Here is an 18301-nt window from a genome sequence, read left to right as displayed (position 1 = left end):
CCCAGATCCTCAAAGCTTCCTTAGTTTGGTCTATAGCTATTCCAAACCTTCTCTTTTGTTATAGTTATGATACAGAGAAGAGGCTCAGGATAAACCTTTGCCCTGGCCAAGCTGTTTCTTTCTTTTTATTCCTTTTCTTTTTAAAAATATGTTTAATTTTGAGGGAAAGAGAGATACAGAGTATGAGCGGGGAGGGGCAGAGAGAGAGGGAGACACAGAATCCGAAGCAGGCTCCAGGCTCTGAGCTATCAGCACAGAGCCAAACGTGAGGCTCGAACCCAAGAACCATGAGATCATGACCAGGGTCAAAGTCAGCACTCTACTGACTGAGCCACTGTGGCCAACCTGTTTCTTATCTCTATTGCCATCTCTTTGTTCTTTCAACTCCTCCCTTTTCCCTGTACCAAGGTGCCTAATTATTGTTCCTCCTTGTATTTGCAGCCCTGAAGGGAGATTCAAATACTGAGCTGGGGATTTAACAAAGCTCTGCACCCCTCCGCCAAGTCCCCCACAGAACCACCACCCTTGTTCTAGATAATTGCAGTTTTCTGGCACATAGCAAGTGTTAAAAATAAAAATATCTAGTGGAAATGAGAACTTCTATGAGAAAAGATGCCAACTAGCATACCATAGAGCCCATATGTAAATACAGTTATTTCTGTTATGTAATATACCTATTACAAGAACTGGTCTGCATCTGAGGCATTAATTTATCAGTCAGAAGTTGAATAGATTATCAGTTGTGTGACAAAATAAAGGGGAATCTGCCATGTGCAGCCATGAAGACATTTTAAAGGAATAAGCTACTGAGTTTTGCAAAATATTTTAAGAAAGTGGCTGTGGTTTTGACTTGCAGAAAACAATTGCAAAGTAATTGAGTTACGCAAAATTGATGTTTATTTAACTTAATGATAACCAACTGGTCCTAGTCTCTTCAGCGATATAGTAACTTTAATTTTTATTTTTTGTTTGACAAAGTTTAGAGTAGAGTAAGAACATTGTATACCACTTAAAGTTTTATTATTCAAGTCTACTTTATGAAATAAACAATTGGTCACAGAAGCCAAACTGTTTATGTAAAAAAATCATCTGTGAGGGAGATATCTAAGAGATGGCTAAATGTGTCTCATATTAAACAAGAAATTAGCTTTTCTTGTTTTTTAAAGTGTTGCCTGGATTTTCTTCCATGAATTAGTGTCCTCTGGTGGCAATACCTACCCCTAGTACCAAGTTCATTTTCATCTTGAATTGGAAAGAGTCCATGAGTATTTTTAAATCAAATTCTTTACAGAGGTGGCAGTTGGAAATGTCTAAAAATATTTATAATATTATTACTACCTCCTAGTGTATTTGAGAAGCAGGTAGGCAAGGCTTTTTATAAAAATGTTTGCATTAATCCTCTCTAGTATGAGTGAAATAATTGATTGTACACAAAAGATTACATTTATTTTCTTTGAATCAGAATACATTGGACTCTGAGCCTCAATTGGACAAGAAGGAAAATGTGACCTCACTTATTATATTGGCTTCATTTCATTAGATAAAAAGCATTCCAGATGGTCCTTCTTGTCTTTGGCCCATAGCTTCTTTAAATTTGGGACTCTTTTTTTTTTTTTAACCTTATTTATTTATTTTGAGGGAGCGAGAGAGAGAGAGAGAGTGAGGGTGGGGGGAAGGGGTAGAGAGAGAAGGAGACAGAGAATCCTAAGCAGGCTCTTTGCTGTCAGTACTGAGCCCGACGTGGGACTCAATCCCAGATACCGAACTTTGAGATCACAGTTTTGCCTGAGCTGAAATCAAGAGTTGGACACTTAACCAACTGAGCCACCCGGGTGCCACGAATATGGCACTCTTGCTTTGCTCTGGTGCCATGTACAAGAAGTAGAGATCCTTACAAAAATCAGATGTTCTGGAAGTTGAAATCCAATCTCCATAGGCTCATATACAACCATATCCTCCCAGGATACTGCCAAACATTTGTGCTCTTGAGAACTACAGCTTCTGCCCCTCCCCTTCCCTGTTCGCAAAGAATCACAACCATGTTCTACCTCTGTCCCTTCCAGGCAGTGATTCCTAATATCTTTTCAATGAATTGAGGGCTTAAAAATAGGCAGAGAGAGCCACTGAAGTGTCTCTTTTGTTTTACTATTGTTCTTAAGGTGAGGATATTTAAAATGCATGTCTGTCTTCTGGGATTTGGGGGAATTTAGGAGTGGAAAGTACAACAAATGTAGATTAAAATCATAATAAATGATTCTTCTTCATTTTCAGTGATTTATAGACATTGGCTTTAGTGTGTTCCAAACATAAGTATATGTTTTGAAAATTCTGTGTTCAGGGGCGCCTGGGTGGCGCAGTCGGTTAAGCGTCCGACTTCAGCCAGGTCACGATCTTGCGGTCCGTGAGTTCGAGCCCCGCGTCAGGCTCTGGGCTGATGGCTGATGGCTCAGAGCCTGGAGCCTGTTTCTGATTCTGTGTCTCCCTCTCTCTCTCTGCCCCTCCCCCGTTCATGCTCTGTCTCTGTCCCAAAAATAAATAAACGTTGAAAAAAAAAATTCTGTGTTCAAATTCTTCATTAATCATGAAAGACATCCCTTTATCATCCCCTAGAGAATGGATTTCATAAAATGAAGTATGATGGAATGGTGGCAAATCAAACACTCCTTAGTGCTTGATGAGGAGAATAGAAAACTTTCAGGAAATGTATGTCTTAGTTGCATATATTAAATGCAGTATTTTTTTTTATATTTTAAACTTTTTTCACTTTAATTTTTTTTTTCATGTAAAGAGTTGAAGGATGCTTGCCCTACTGCCCTAAAAATATGATCCTTGATGAGGTCACCTTCAAATGTGTTTATCCAGGAGACTGTAAGTATGAACCTTACCTAATTTATTCTGAAAAATGAAACACTTGAATATTCTTTTCTCTATTGATAGCAAGTGATTGTAAACAGAAATTTTAGACAACTTCTGTAAGATTCTTCTTCAATATCCCTTCCACAATTTTTTGTTTCTATTTGCTTTCCTAAAACATGTGAATCTTCCCTCTAAAATCCTTCCTGTGCTCTCTCTCTTCCAAAACACTTTCCTTGAGCCTGAAGATCCTTATAGGAAGTATACATGGGTTTATTTTAAGCGAAACAGATTAAAGAAGAGTATCTTTGTGTTTTTTGTAGGCATCCCTCTGATTCCCACAGAACCAGCATTAATGCCTCCAGGTAAGACATCTCTACCCATATTTACAGCTCTTTGTTACAATTTGAGATCTTAAAATTAGACTTATGTAATTTAAGTCTTGGCGCACTTATAATAGCTGCTGACATCAGTACTATCCCATTGACCAGAAAACCCAGCATTCACTTTGTTTTGTTACACAGCCTTCACTGGTTCAGCACTCCAGGTTGTCTGAATGGCTTCTTCCTTCGGTTGACCTCTTCCATTTCAGTTCGTATAGATAACAAGGACTTCTCTCACATTTTAAACCTAGAATTTGGGTTTCACTAAATCTTGCTTAAATTTTCACAGTGATTAAGTTGACTCTGAAGAGATGTTAATGCAAATGAAGTCATCCTTTGGCATTTCCATTTCCGTTCTTGTGTTCTGTCCCGGCCTCTGCAGTAGGCAGTCTGGCTCATACCTCACTCTTCTCCCTCTCTATGAAACTTGGCTTAGGAAAGGGTTTGATAATTCTACTCACACTAAGGCTTGACAAACTTAATGTATTATTTTTCCTGAGGTTACACGTTAGAAAAGTTCAGATATTTCTTCTTTTTTTGGTTATATTATCATTGTTTAATTGTATTGCTAATTAAATTATCTGCTAAAAAAGGCAAGTAGGAAGTTCTGACTTTATGTAGGAGTTATGGATTTCATAGTCCATTCTAAGAGAGTTTTTATTTTCTATTTTATTTATCGTTTTAATGTTCATTTATTTTTGAGAGAGAGAACATGTGCACATGCACATGGGGGAGGGACAGAGAGAGACACACACAGGATCTGAAGCAGGCTCTGTGCTGACAGCATGAACCCTGAGACCATGACTTGAGCCAAAATCAGACACCTAACCAAATGAGCCACCCAGGTGCCCCTAGAGATTTTTAAAATAAAAATATTTTGAACCAACCATTTAAATAAACAAAAATTTAAAAACTGAATTATAGTTGACATACATAAACCTCCTTCTACCTGTCACTATTACCACTATTTTTATTAGCTTTTGTATGTTGAGTTCTTAGTACATGCCAGACACTGGACTAAGCACTTTGCATACATTTAGTCCTGTTAAGTCATTAGAATATTCCATGACTGTGCTTGTTTTGGACTAGAATTTTGTTTCCTCTCCTATTGTTTAAAAGTTTATGGTAATAAGAATAAAAATATTTAAGGGGTGCCTGGGTGGCTCAGTCAGTTGGGCATCCGACTTTGGCTCAGGTCATGATCTCATGATTTGTGAGTTCAAGCCCTGTGTCAGGCTCTGTGCTGACAGCTTGGAGCCTAGAGCCTGCTTTGGATTCTGTGGCTCTCTCTCTCTCTCTGCCCCTCCCCACTTGCACTCCATCTGTCTCTCCTTCAGATATAAATAAATATTAAAAACTTTTTTAAAAAGGATAAAAATATTTAAGTCTGTATTGTTTCATATTCTCTAGAAGATACAACATCTGTATATCATGATCACTGCTTATAGGACCAAGGGATAGGATTTTTTGTCCTCCTTTATTCTGCAAATTAGAAACTGTAAAATGAGCACAAAATTAAGATTATTTAGAGAATTTATTTAACTAAAATGTAAGTTTTTTCTTACATCATTGTGGTAGACTGAATAACGACCCTCCAAATATGTTCCCAACTTAATCCCAAGAATTTGTGAATATGACCTTACAGAGGGACTTGCAGAGGGACTTGCAGGTGTGATTAAGTTAAGGAACTTGACATGGGGAAATTATCCTGGATTATCCATATGGGCCCAATGTAATAACAAGGGTCCTGATAAGAAAGTGGCGGGGCGGGGGGGTGGTCAGAGTCAGAGAAGGTGATTCTGATGACAGAATCAGAGTAGAGGGGGAAAGTGAGAGACATTTGAAGATATTATGCTATGACTTTGAAGATGAAGAAAGGGACCACAAACCAAGGTATTCAGGCGATTCAAAGAGGCAGAAAAAGCAAGGAAACAGATTCTTCCTGGGAGTCTCTAGAAGGAATGCAGCCCTTCATGGTACCTTGACTTTAAGACTTCTGACTTCCAGGACCACAAGATAATAAATTGGTGACATGTTAAGCCACTGAATTTGTAATAACTTGTTACAGCAGCAATATGAAATGAATACAGTCATTATTAGACAATATCACTAATGAACAATTAATTATAGCTAGACAAAATTTCAACCATCTATTTTGGCTATTCTGTGGTCCTTCCAGCTTTGAATAGTTTAGAGATAACTTTAGTTCTTACAAAAAGCTTTTGAAGGTGACTTACAAATGTGTTTACTAATCATATCTTCGCTTTCCACGAATCACTCCTTTACTGCACCCACCAATGGTGGTCCACATGTGGTTCACAGCACTGTGGATTCTGCTTGCAAGAAATACATTCTAGATATTCACTGAGGGAAATGAATCAGCTTCGCTACTTGCTTTTTAAAGGCAACAAAATTTCTAACTCCTGAGCAGTCTTTAGTGATGTCACTGATAGTTTTACTTATTCAAACAATTGTGTTGAAGCTGTGAAAACAGTGAAGATGTTTATAGAATGGTGATGAAAAGCCAGAGCTCTGGAATAAGAATTCTCTAGTTTGAATTCTGCCCCTGACACTTACTAGCTTACCTGTCTATACAGGTAGTCTATACCTGTATACCTGTCTATACAGATAGTTTCCGTATCTGTAAAATGATAATGGTATTGTTATCTACTTTACAGAGTTCTTGTGAGGAATAAAGGAAAGTCTTTATGAAATTTTTTTTAGCAGTTTCTGCTACATGTAAATTCCATACTTGACGGCTTCCATTTCACTAATGGAAAGGATATCTTCATTCCTAACAGGTCCAGAAATGATTACTCCATCAGACTTCACTATATTTGATATGTTAACACCAACGCCAGGTTTGGAATGTGAGGTATGACTGGGTAATCTATTCCAGCTACTTGTCTTTTCCTGATAGTTTCTATTCAGGTTTCTGTATCACTATCCAAATGCTATTAAACTTCTTTTGCTATGCTCTCTATCTTTGTCAAAAGATGCTAAGAAATATGCGTTACATTTTAGGAAATTTGTGTGTGTGTGACCTCTCTGAGGCATGAACACACTGTATTTTCTTAACTGATTTAGATATGTCTTATTAATTAGTAAGATTCTGGTCACACTAAGAAAAACAAAATTCAAATGAAGTCTTAAGTATTATCCTTTAATAAAGACTTATCTAGCGTGGGCTTCAGGCATTCAAAAATATTTATTAAGCAGCAATTATATGCTAGCCACTGTGGCAGATAACAAAGATACATTGACAAGCCAAAAAAGATCAGGTCATTGGACTCCAGAGCTTGTAAATTATCTTGGCCGAGACTTGAGCAGTTAGTTATCTTCTTCAAATGTGCCACCTGTTTGATAAACCAACTGTTTATTCCACCAATATTTATTTAGCGCTGTTTTTGGCCAGGTGCTATTCAAGTACCATAGATAAAACAACATAAAAGCAAGCAAACATCCATGCCTTTGTGGAGTTTATATTCCACTGGAGGTTCTAAGATAGCCAATAAGCAAAATAAGTTACTAACTTATATAAAATGTTGGAAGAGGCTCTCAGAAAAAAAAAATCTCTTTTCAATGACATGGTCAGAAAATCCTCATTGGTAAGGTACTGTAGAGTAAAAGATCTGGAGAAGTTCAGGTACTAAACATGCCAAAAAACAGGGCAGTGTATGCAGTCTGGAACACCAGGAAACAAAGTTCCAGGATCATGTACAAAGGCCCAGAGGTAAAAATGTACCTGCCATATTAAAATAATAATGAGGCCATTATGTAAGTCAGCAGTAAGAAAAGAAATAAATAATATTATGTAAAGTCTTGTAGATGATTATAAAAACTGTGGTTTTTATTTTATTTTTTTTCAACTTTTTTTTATTTATTTTTGGAACAGAGAGAGACAGAGCATGAACGCGGGAGGGGCAGAGAGAGAGGGAGACACAGAATCGGAAACAGGCTCCAGGCTCTGAGCCATCAGCCCAGAGCCTGACGCGGGGCTCGAACTCACTGACCGCGAGATCGTGACCTGGCTGAAGTCGGTCGCTTAACCGACTGCGCCACCCAGGTGCCCCTGTGGTTTTTATTTTAAAAGACACAGGAAGACACTGGGTATTTCTGAGCAGAGAAATTACACGATCTGATTTGTTTTGGGATCATTTTACCTGTTGTGTTGGGAGTATGGTGCAAAGAGACAACAGAACAGGTTAGGAAGCTACTACAGGAATTGAGGCAGAGATGACGGTAGCATGGACCATGTGACAGCAGTGGGAATGGTGACAAATAACTGGGTTCAGGATGTGTTTTGAATACAAAGATCAAAGAATTTTCTAAAAGATTAGACATGGAGTGTGAGTGAAACAGAGGCATCAAGGATTTTAAGATCTTTGCTTTGAGCAATTAAAGGATAAAGTTGGCGTTAATCAGGATGGGGAAATTGTTGGAAGTGAAGGTCTGGGATGGGTGTAACTAAGAGTTCAGGTTTGCCATGTAAAGACTGAGATTGCTCTTAGACATCAAAAACCTACAGATGTACAGACCTGGTAGACGTAAATAGAGCTTAGAACAGAGGTCAAGCTGAATTAAATTTTGAAATACTCAGTGATGGGATGAAATCACAAAAGGTGTGTGTGCAGATAGAGAAGAGAGGAAGGAGGAAGAAATGATGGCAAACGACTAAAGGGTATTAACTAGTGAAAGAGGAGAAAATGGAGGAGATCCTAATTGGTCTAGAAGCTAAGGAAAGAAAACAATAAGGAAGATGGAGTAATAAGCTATCCTAAATATGTTAATAGGTCAGTAAGATGAGGTCTAAAAATTGATCATTGGATTTAGCAAAGTAAAGTTCATTGGTGACCTTGTTAAAAATAGTTTCAGTAGAATGGAAGGTGTACATTCTTTCAGGCAATTTAGATGTTGTAGGGGCTTTGGTTTTGTCTAAATATTTTCATTTTCCTGGTGAAGTGGAAATCAGGGTCAATACTGGGAATTGATACAATTGCACACAGAAAATTTTGGAAATTTGGACTTGATTATTTGCCTCCCCTTGGCTCTTAAATTTAGAAGTGGTCACTTAATAGTCTTACTAGTTAGAAAAGCACTTAACCTTTCTTATCCTTGTTTTTGATCATGTATAATATTGGGATGATGGAAACTGGCTCAAAAATTTAGGGAGAAGCAAATGAAAGAAGCTACTATTAGTGCATGACATATAATAGATGCTAAATAGTTGTTAAGTTTTCTTCCCTATCCATTGAGATGCAGTATAGAGTAGTGGTCAAGATCACAGATGCCAGAGTAACAATCCCTGAACTTAAATTCTGACTATACCACCTACTAGCTATGTGATCTTGGGCAAGTTACTTTGACCTTCACCCTCCTGAGTTCCTCATCTATAAAACAGGAAAAAAATAGTAGTACCTACCTCAGAGGGTTGTTTTGTGGGAATGAAATGGGTTAATTAGAAAAATGTCTTAACCATAATAAGTGATATAAATGTTTGATCACTGCTATAATTATTACCATAATTTAAATACAATAAAATTCGTAAACTTTAAAAAATCTACCACTGATTTATTTTGTATTTGTTTATCTGGAAGTCGGTAAGCTATATATATATATATAATAATTTATAATGGTTTTGTCCAGGGGCTTTTAGACTGATTTCACATGTGATTTTTTAATGAAATATTTATAGTATTAAGTAGTATTTTTTTTAAATTGACATTAACAGAAGTTATAATGACATACTAGCTTTACAGGACATATGAAACCTTAACCTCTACTGTATAGGTCTGTTTGCAAAAACAATCAAGACAATATAAGACTTCAATTTGCCCAGATGTCTGAGTATATGGGCAATTCTGATATCAAATAAATATTAAGGTAAAGCTTAAATTAAGTCCAAACCTAATATTTTGGAGAGAATACATCAACAGAAATTGTAGTGAAATTCTAATTGTTCATCTTTCAAAAGCTTTCGTATTTAGAAAATGTACACTATGGGCAGGGTGAAAGGGGAATTTAAAAGTTATTTGAAAACATTAGTTGAAAATAGAAAAAAGAAAACTAATTTTCTTTTTTGTTAACAGCCTCAACAATTTGATCCTGTTTATAATTGTAGCCAATATATATGCCTTAATATGGAATGGCAGTTATACAACTGGTCTCTTAATTGCCCGAAGGACTTGGAAATTCCTGACTGTGGTTTCCGGGGAAGGCCCGTTCAAGTGAACAGTGATATCTGCTGCCCTGAGTGGGAATGTCCTTGTAAGTTTGCATTTATTTATTTATTTTTAAATTTTAAATTTACGTATTTATTTTGAGAGAGAGTAAGAGAGAGCATGCAAGGGAGGGGCAGAGAGAGAGGGAGAGGCAGAATCCCAAGCAGGCTCCACACTGTCAGTGTGAAGCCTGATGTGGGATTTGAGCCTGGGAACCATGAGAGCATGACCTGAGCTGAAACAAGAGTCAGACACTTAACCGACTGAGCCACCCAGGTGCCCTGTAAGTTTGCATTTCTTACATGACAGTCAATTTCCAGTCAGGAGAAGATTGTTATTTTTTTTGAACTGATCACCTCACTCATCAAGCCAAAGTGATTGCTGAACTTTGTCCATTTCATTTACAATTTTGTTTTCCAATATGTAACTTTTAGAGTTGCTTTTTGTCAAACATAATAATGCTAATTTAAAAGTTTTCTTTTTTTTTTTTTTTTTTAAAGAGCGGTCATTACTACAAATACAAATAATTAGTTAACAGACCAAACCCACTCTCTACCATTTTTCTTAGGTCGGTGTTCCATGTTGTCAGAACTGAGTATTATTACATTTGATGGAAACAATGCAGCCTTATATAGTATGGCTTCTTACATCTTGTTAAGAATTCCTGGAGAGATTATTGTTGTTCACATTGAAAAATGTTCTGTGAATCAGGTAGGTCATAATCCATTCTTGTGTCATTTCTTCATAAACCCATAGCTAATGTACACAGCAACATTAGATATTCCTAAAGTGAGAAGGGGCTCAATAACTCACTGAGATACATCTTCTAGCACTTAAAACAAAAAAGAAAATGTTACATGTGACTATATTTAGAGGCACGTAAAATTAATTCACATAATGTTTTTAAAAGTCAAGTAATAGATTTTTAAGTGTTTTTTTACTTTTTTTTTTCAGAATGGAAATTCATTTAAAAAGCTAGTGAGTATTTGCAAAGTGTTTCATAAACTCCTTCTCTTTATTGCCAACATTATGTTTAACTCCATAAAGTTTTAATATTTTTTTTTTCAAATTAAGGCATCCTCTGGAAGAACGTATGGACTTTGTTTTAAGAAGTTAAATTTGACCACATCAATACACAAAATACTTGTTAATCGGGCAACAAGAAAGGTAAGAACACAAAGTTGAAAGATACCCTCACATTAGAGAAAATGAAGAAATTATATTAAACATGATTCCTTCCCAAACCAGGGGAAATTAAACATTTCAGCAGAGTTTCGTTGCTATTGTGTTTAATCATTCTTTTCATGGAAAGTAAAAAAAATGTGTTTCTTAATATTGTATTTCTCCTTCCAAGATGTGCCAACTGTTGCAAATATGTCTCCCCTTGTGAGGTTAACTGTAATGGCCATGTAAAATCCATGAAAGTCCTCTTGGATAATGTGAGGGCCCAAGTTTCTTGGTGTCAGTTAACATTAGTGTTTTCCATTAGATAAAGTGGAACTGATGTGAAAAAGAGAGATCACAGGGTTGAAAAAAGGAGTAGCTAAGAACACCAGAATGAAGACCACTGAGAGAAAAATAGTTTTGAAGTGCTGATGATGTTCATTTTTCAATGAATATGTGATAGCTAAAGTAAAAAAATGAAGAAATATTTGGCTATTGAACCAAACTGAAGAAGGGGGAGGTATTGGGAAATTAGGAAAAAACCCTTTGATTTTACAGGAAAAACCTTTATCCCAAGGAATATATATTTACTAGAGAGGGATGAGCTATAAGCTGGATACTTTACTGATATGTTTCTCTCAAAAATGTAAGAAAATATTGTGTAAGATTTTGCTAAAGTGGCTGAGATGTTATATACCTTCTAGAAAGAATTTGTTTTTTGTTTTTTTTTAACCACAGGCCAAACATTCTCGACTTGAAAAAAATATTAAAATGAAACTAAAATATAGTACGGTGTTAGAAACTTTAATTTTAGGTAAAGCAAAATACATGAATGGGGTAATTTTTTGGATGATAGCATTTATATATATACCTTTGATTTGATCAGGTTGATATATTAACAGGAAGTGGATGAGAAATAAATTTAAACTCAAATCTGGTCAGTGCTATTATTATGAGCTTTTTGGGCCAAAGGGCTTATTTTTTACCTCGCTGGTCATGTATTCAGTTAAAAACTAATTATTTAAGAATTATTTAATGAGAGTTTACGTGATAAGACAACACAGGTCCTGGTATCAAGTAATTTGTAGCTGTATGTGAGGTGCCTAAATGTAACTGCCAATTATAAACCAATAGGAGGTATATAGAATATGACTAATATATTGCCAAAACAGATCTCTTAATGCAGTTTATAGAAAGGTCAAATAGGTATTTTTGGAGGAGGTGACACCTGAGAGAAGTCTTAAACCAAGAGCAGAAATTAACCAGGCAGGAGTAAGGACATTTCAGCCTGCAGGTGGCAGTATGAGGAAGATATAAAAATGAGAAACTGGTTGGTTGGGGAGACATGACTGACAAATTTATTTCTGGTTCCGTGTCTTTGCCATCATTTATAACAGTGGATTTCTAAATATAATCCTCAGATTGCCTACATTTGTATTACCTAGAGTACACGTTACAAATACAGAGTCTAGAATCCCATCCAAACCTAGGAAATAGGATTGCTGGGAATCTTAATCTTTACCAAGCTTGACAGATGATTGTTAGGAACATTATAGTTAAACACTGATTTAGAAGAGCAAAGAAAGGACCCAGATTAAAGAAAACATCCTGAAAATAACTTTAGCATCAAAAGTTCATTTTAGCAGATAATGGTGTAAGCAACATATACTGAGGGAAACAGACAGAAAAGCATACTTAACATAGAAGAAAGTTGGTTTGAAGAATATAAGGGGCAGAAGGGTTAGAACAAATACTGAATACAGCAGGATACAACAAAGGAATAATAAATGAGCTTAGAAGTTATTTGAAGCTGTGGCATCAGCAGGGAGATACATTTTTAAAAACTTAGGAAATAGTTTATATTCAACAAGAAGAAATGGAGTCATCTGATTCTCCTACTTGTAATGGGCGTATATGTAAACATAAACAGTTTTCTAACAGATGTAAAATTTCTTATTTTAGGTAGAAGTGGATTCTATTGTAGTACCTCTGCCCTTTTCAAATCAAGAACTGTCCATAGAAGATTCTGGTACCATGTATGTGATTACGACTCCAGCTGGACTAATAGTAAAGTGGGCTCACCTTACAGGGATCATAGACATTCATTTTGGCTTTCGATTTAACTTGTCATCTTATACAGAAGGACTCTGTGGTGAGCATTGCTTTTCAAATCTCAATGTGTTCTAATTGTTTTCCTGTCCACATTTACCATTTTGGCCCCTGATGCCCCACTTTTTATATTCGAGGTGTGGTGTTAACTTTCAGTGGCTCATGTGAATACTAAAGAAAGCAGTAGCTTTAAAAAAAATGGGCTAAGAAGCAAGAAATAACAGTTCAGTTTGCATATTTTTTGGAAATATATGTTTACTACTACTGTAATACTGTTTGTGTTCCTACTAGTTCATCTTTATTAATCATTAATAAGGTGCCAAGCATTATTTTATATACTTGAACTTATTCAATTCTAACAATAGCCCACATAAGTTGGTACTAGTGTTAATTTACAAGTGAAAAATAGGAAGTTATAGAAAGGTTAAAGGCTTAAAAATATTGTTTATTCCTTATTATGTTAAAATTTGAAATAGGAGAAAACTTAGTTGCTTAAGCCACCTTGAACGTTACATACAGGGAACACAATGCTCTCAATATTTGTCACAGTTTTGTTATAAAGTGTAATGCCTAGATGTATCTTTACACCTAGGCTAATACCACACCATGTTACATAGACACATAAAGAGTTATAAGCCAAAGGAAATAAATTACAAATATCTCTAAGTACATAACAAAATTAAAAAGTATAATACTGGTTTTGATGTTTGATGGAGGCTATTTTCTTTGTAGCTCTATGCTCTTTTTTTTTTAAGTTTATTTATTTATTTTGAGAGAGAGAGAGAGAGAGAGAGAGAGAGAGAGAGAGAGACAGAGAGAGTATGAGCAGGGGATGGGCAGAGAGAGACGGGGAGAGAAAGAATCCCAAGCTCCACACTCACAGTGGCTCAAACTCATGAACCGTGAGATCATGACCTGAGCTGAAATCAAGAGTCAGATGCTTAACTGACTAAGTCACTGGGCACCCCTATAGCTCCATGCTCTTAAGTGAATATCAGTTTCCTCATCTTTAAAATGGGAATAACAATATTCTACCTTCAAGATTGTTGTTAGGGTTGAATGTGAAAGTTAATGTCAAACACTTGACACATTGCTTAATACATACAATCAATAGATATTAGTTTAGTACAAATATATTTATTTTAATATCACTAAATATTAATTGAGTAAAAGTTTATGGATCACCTCCTGAGTGTCTAACATAGTGCTAGGTGCTGACAACCCCAAAACAAATAAGACTAAGTCCTTTCCCTCAACAAATTACATAAAAGACTCTAATTTCTTCTTTAAAACATTTAGGGCAACGTTTGGCTGAAAAGGTTTACATATTTCCTTGCCTATTTATAGTATGCTAAGCATAGCACAAAAGATTATTTGAGTATGTATAGTATTGATTATACATAAAAAATCAATTATTATTGATTAATACTCAGAGACTTTGGGAATGCATATATCTCTGATGATTTATCACTTCTATGTGCTATGATTTCTGTTTTATTTTGTGTTTGCTTTCCCCCTCATTGTCGGCTCATGCTTTTACAGGCACACTCTGCTAACTGGATTCCCAAGTAATTACTGTAAAGAAAAAAGGCTAGGGTCATCTTTTTGCTAGCCAAGATTCACCCCCTAAACTTTGTAACTTCTATAGTAGGAGAAGAGTGTCTTCTTAAAGGGAAATCTGGTTGCTTTCATGTCTCCTAGCTTGGGTGCTGGCTGAAAAAATTGTAGTGAACAAGAGTGTGAGCTAAATTGAGTACGGACTCTAGAATGGGAGGTCTGTATGAATACCTCGTTCTATACAGCACTGTGAAGTTTCCAGGGGTGGTGCCTGGCATTGCAGTAAAAAATATTTTTATTAGCAATTACTTTTTCCCAGGAAAGTTTAGACTTAAAAAATAGTAGCTGCTTTACAGTATAGTTCACTTTACTTGTGATTTTTTTTTATTTGTTTGTTTTTGCATTGCATTCAGTTCCTTGTGTATTTACAAGGATGAGGCAATATGGTAGCAGCAACTCTTATGATCTTGATATATCTACCTGAGGATTAAGATTTGATACTTGAAAAAAAATGTTTAAGTTATATCTTTTATAGTTGGAGACTTGGGGATTAAGAAAGATTAGATCTTTTCAGATCACTTATGGTCGGGGTTCTGGGCCATTTCTCTGTATTTCCCTTGGCTCTGTACTACACTGGATAAAGAGCAAGCTCCATCCTCAGTCTGGCCTTCCTCAGGAAACTAGAGGCCATAGCAGGTCAAAGCCTTATAACCATCAATAGGCCACGCCATCCCAAGGAAGGGAGATTGTCTATGCCTTAGAATTCCCAGGTCAAATCCTGTTTGGCTGTGGCTGTCCAAGTGCTGAATGTATCCATGTGTCTAGGTGACTGCCTGACCTGATTGGCTTATTACTTGCAATAGTGTTAATGAGAGGGAGTAAGAATTACCTTTATGCCAATCATAGCTCTCTCCTGTAGTGGTGATGGGGCAGGGATAGTTCCTGAAAGGTAAAATTTAATGTTTACAGGAAGGGTTTTCCTGGGAGAATGGATATCTGGGAGGCAAACACCCACTATTCTAAGGAATATCTTGGCAAGCTTAAGAGCTAGTTCTTAAATTAGGAAGTAGTGGTAATAGTAGTGGAAGAGTGTGGGAGCAGAGTCAATCTCCTCTTTCTTCATTTTCTGTCATTTTTTTCACATGTCTTGACTTCCAGGATTGTGGTTTCTTTCTTATCGGGTTAAGACAACTCTATACTATTTTATCAAAGAACCAGATACATAATTTAAAAATCCATCAACATTAAAGTTAAAGGATATACATTTGGCACCTTGTTCAGTAAATAATTTATTCATTTCAAATCAATTATTAAGATGATTTATTTCTGCTGCCTACATTTGGTTGAAGTGGAAAAAATTTTCCTTTCAAATGTCACATATCTTTCTAGGAATTTGCAATGATGATCCAGATGACGATCTAAGAATGCAAAATGGCACAATTATTACAAACATGGAAGACATAGAATTATTTATCGAGAGCTGGGAAATTGAGAAATCATTTGAAGTAACAACAAGAAGACCCGTTAGGAATTGTACTGAGCATGATTGCAGTCGCTGCATTGAGTTATTGAACAGAAGAGTTTTCATTCCATGCCATAATAAAGTAAGTTAAGGGCAACCATAGATAAGAACTATCAGGTTAGACATACTGAGAGTAATGCCAATAAATTCCTGTTCTTGCCATGATGTTCTTCTAGTGAGAAGAGTTTAGCCCCAAACCTTCTGTCAGTATGCTTTGGAATTCAGAATCATTTACTTTTATAGACTTAAAGAGATAAGAAGAATAATTATCTTTCATTCTCCTGTTTTTTTAGAATTCTATCGACAGATTCCAAGAAAAATGAAATTATGTCCTACAAATAAATGCCTCTAGGAGAAGAAATCAATGTCACTTGATAACCCAATAGAGAAACCAAGACAGTTGAGGATGTTATCAATTCTCTATGATCCTAGCCTCTTAGGTGTATACGTGTAATAGAACCTGTCATATATTCAATTTAATTATTCTTTGTCTCTAACTTTCTGACTTTATGTGACTAGTAGATATTTTAAATAATCTGTATCATTAAAAAAAGATCCATTGTTAGGGACAAATACAGCACTTCGTAAATCATTTAATGAAAAGTTTGTGAGCATCCAGCACCCTCAAGGCTTTCTGCTGAACTCCTGTGATCCAAAGATGAGCAAGACTGTCCCTTGTCCTCAGGAGGTCTGGTGGGAAAGCAAGCTTGTAAACAGGTATCTGACAATAGACAGTCTGGAGGGACATAGGAGCCCAGGTTTGGAGGAGACTGCTCGCACTTTTAGATGTTTGATTTACTTAGAAGGATAAATTTGCCAGGAGAGAAGAGGTAGGAAGGGACACCTAGGCAGATATGTATAACAGTATATATATATATATCAGAAAACAGCAAGTTTTGTGTAAAAGGCCATGTTAGGGAGACATTGAAATAGTTGAGTGTAAGACATATGGAGGGAAAGAGCCTGGGAAAGAGGATGAGGGAACTGTCAAGGCAGGAAGGAATTCACTGTGTGGCACCTTCCATGCCAGACCGTGGAGTGTAGACTCCATAGTCCTCAGCCTGCCCCATGAGTTCCCTCAGGGAAAGGCAAAGGATGTGAAGTCATGGGTTTTGCGCCTTTTTTTTTTTTTTAAGTTTATTTCTTTTTGAGAGAGAGAGAGGGAGAGAGAGAGAGAAGACTGGAGGGTCAGAGAGAGAGGAGGCTCTGTCAGTGCAGAGCCGGACGTGGGGGGTCAAACTCAGGAACCATGAGATCGTGACCTGAGCCGAAAACCAAGAAACAGTGCTTAACCCACTAAGCCACCCAGGCGTCCCATGGATGAAGATAGGTTTTAATTATTTACATTTTTTTTTGAAAAGCAGACATATAAAAATGAAAAAAATAACAAACACGTTAAAACTCACTTCAATGTCATTTTAAAGCATAATGATTTTCAAAAAAATTGCATTTTTGATGGAGAACTTAAAAGGCTGATTAAATCAGGAACTTTCCAGCTTAACTATTAAAGGCTTAGTGAGGCAACACAGGGTGCCATTTAGTCTATCATAGCCAGATCACAGGAACAGATCTCTTCCCAGTGAATCGGATGGCAAAAGAAAGGAATGCTGGTAATTTGTTTTTCCCACTTGTAAGCTTCATCTTCATTTGAAAATCTCCACAAAGCAGGCAGATGATCTGCCTGGATTCTATCATTCTTCTACCTAAAACCCTTCAGCATCTCTCACTCATATGTAAAGTACATGCCAAGCAACCTTCCTATCAAGACTTATGGGTCCTCTACACTCTGGCCCACCTATTTCTCTAGCTTCCTCTTGTGCTACACTCTCCTGTCTCCTTTCAACTCTTTGAACATTCCAAGATTTTTCCTGCCAATGAGCTTTTAAGCTTCTAGTTTTTCTAGCTGGAACACTTGCGTCCTCTGATTCATTTTAGCATGGTGACGCCTGGAATCTATTCAAAGACCTTTTTTAGCTAAGAAATCCACAGGCAGAGAATAGGTCTGTGTTATTGACCTTTATACTCATGCATAGCACCATGCCTGATATATAGTTAGGTGTTCAGTAAATTATGAAACGTGCATAAGTGAGTATATATGAATGGGAGATACAGGAGAATCAGCTTTTGTGGGTTAAGCAGAAATATGTATAATTTTTTTACTTCGGATGAATTATGTCATATGGAATTTCAAAACAAAAATACCCAGAAAAAGCTTACAAACATAATTCTGGAGCTCAGAGGAGGTAAGTTGAGGCCAGAGATCAGGTCTGGGGAGTCATTTGCATATGGATTTTTAAATATAACAATAAGTAGTGTGCAATGTGCCAGTGTCTGCTCTGTATATTTGCCATATATTAGCTCACAGCTAGGAAAAGATTTAAATGCCCACAATTGGTGGTATGAGTCCAGGAAGAACATTTGTAGCTAGCGGACATGTCCATTGAGGATGGAATCTAGAGAAACACTCAGAATATAAGGCAGCAGAGGAGCTG

The 18301-nt window shown here is 36.4% G+C and overlaps 1 protein-coding gene across 1 annotated transcript in view; it reads left to right on the top strand.

Moving 5' to 3' along the window:
* The window catches only part of OTOGL (otogelin like), a 147439-nt gene that overhangs the window by 103642 nt on the left and 25496 nt on the right, over positions 1 to 18301 (top strand). Inside the window, exons 35-43 of the mRNA XM_086712739.1 lie at positions 2789 to 2868; positions 3177 to 3218; positions 6038 to 6111; positions 9326 to 9503; positions 10026 to 10168; positions 10412 to 10435; positions 10532 to 10624; positions 12584 to 12773; positions 15677 to 15891. Of these exons, the coding sequence (XP_086568865.1) occupies positions 2789 to 2868; positions 3177 to 3218; positions 6038 to 6111; positions 9326 to 9503; positions 10026 to 10168; positions 10412 to 10435; positions 10532 to 10624; positions 12584 to 12773; positions 15677 to 15891 (1039 nt within the window). The remainder of the gene's footprint in view (positions 1 to 2788; positions 2869 to 3176; positions 3219 to 6037; positions 6112 to 9325; positions 9504 to 10025; positions 10169 to 10411; positions 10436 to 10531; positions 10625 to 12583; positions 12774 to 15676; positions 15892 to 18301) is intronic.

Source organism: Puma concolor, chromosome B4 (genome assembly GCF_028749965.1).
Source record: "Puma concolor isolate L17-30 chromosome B4, mPumCon1.1.hap2, whole genome shotgun sequence".
Classification (NCBI taxonomy): domain Eukaryota; kingdom Metazoa; phylum Chordata; class Mammalia; order Carnivora; family Felidae; genus Puma; species Puma concolor.
The sequence above is the reverse complement of the archived record's forward strand: the minus strand, read 5'-3'. Positions and strand labels throughout refer to the sequence as shown.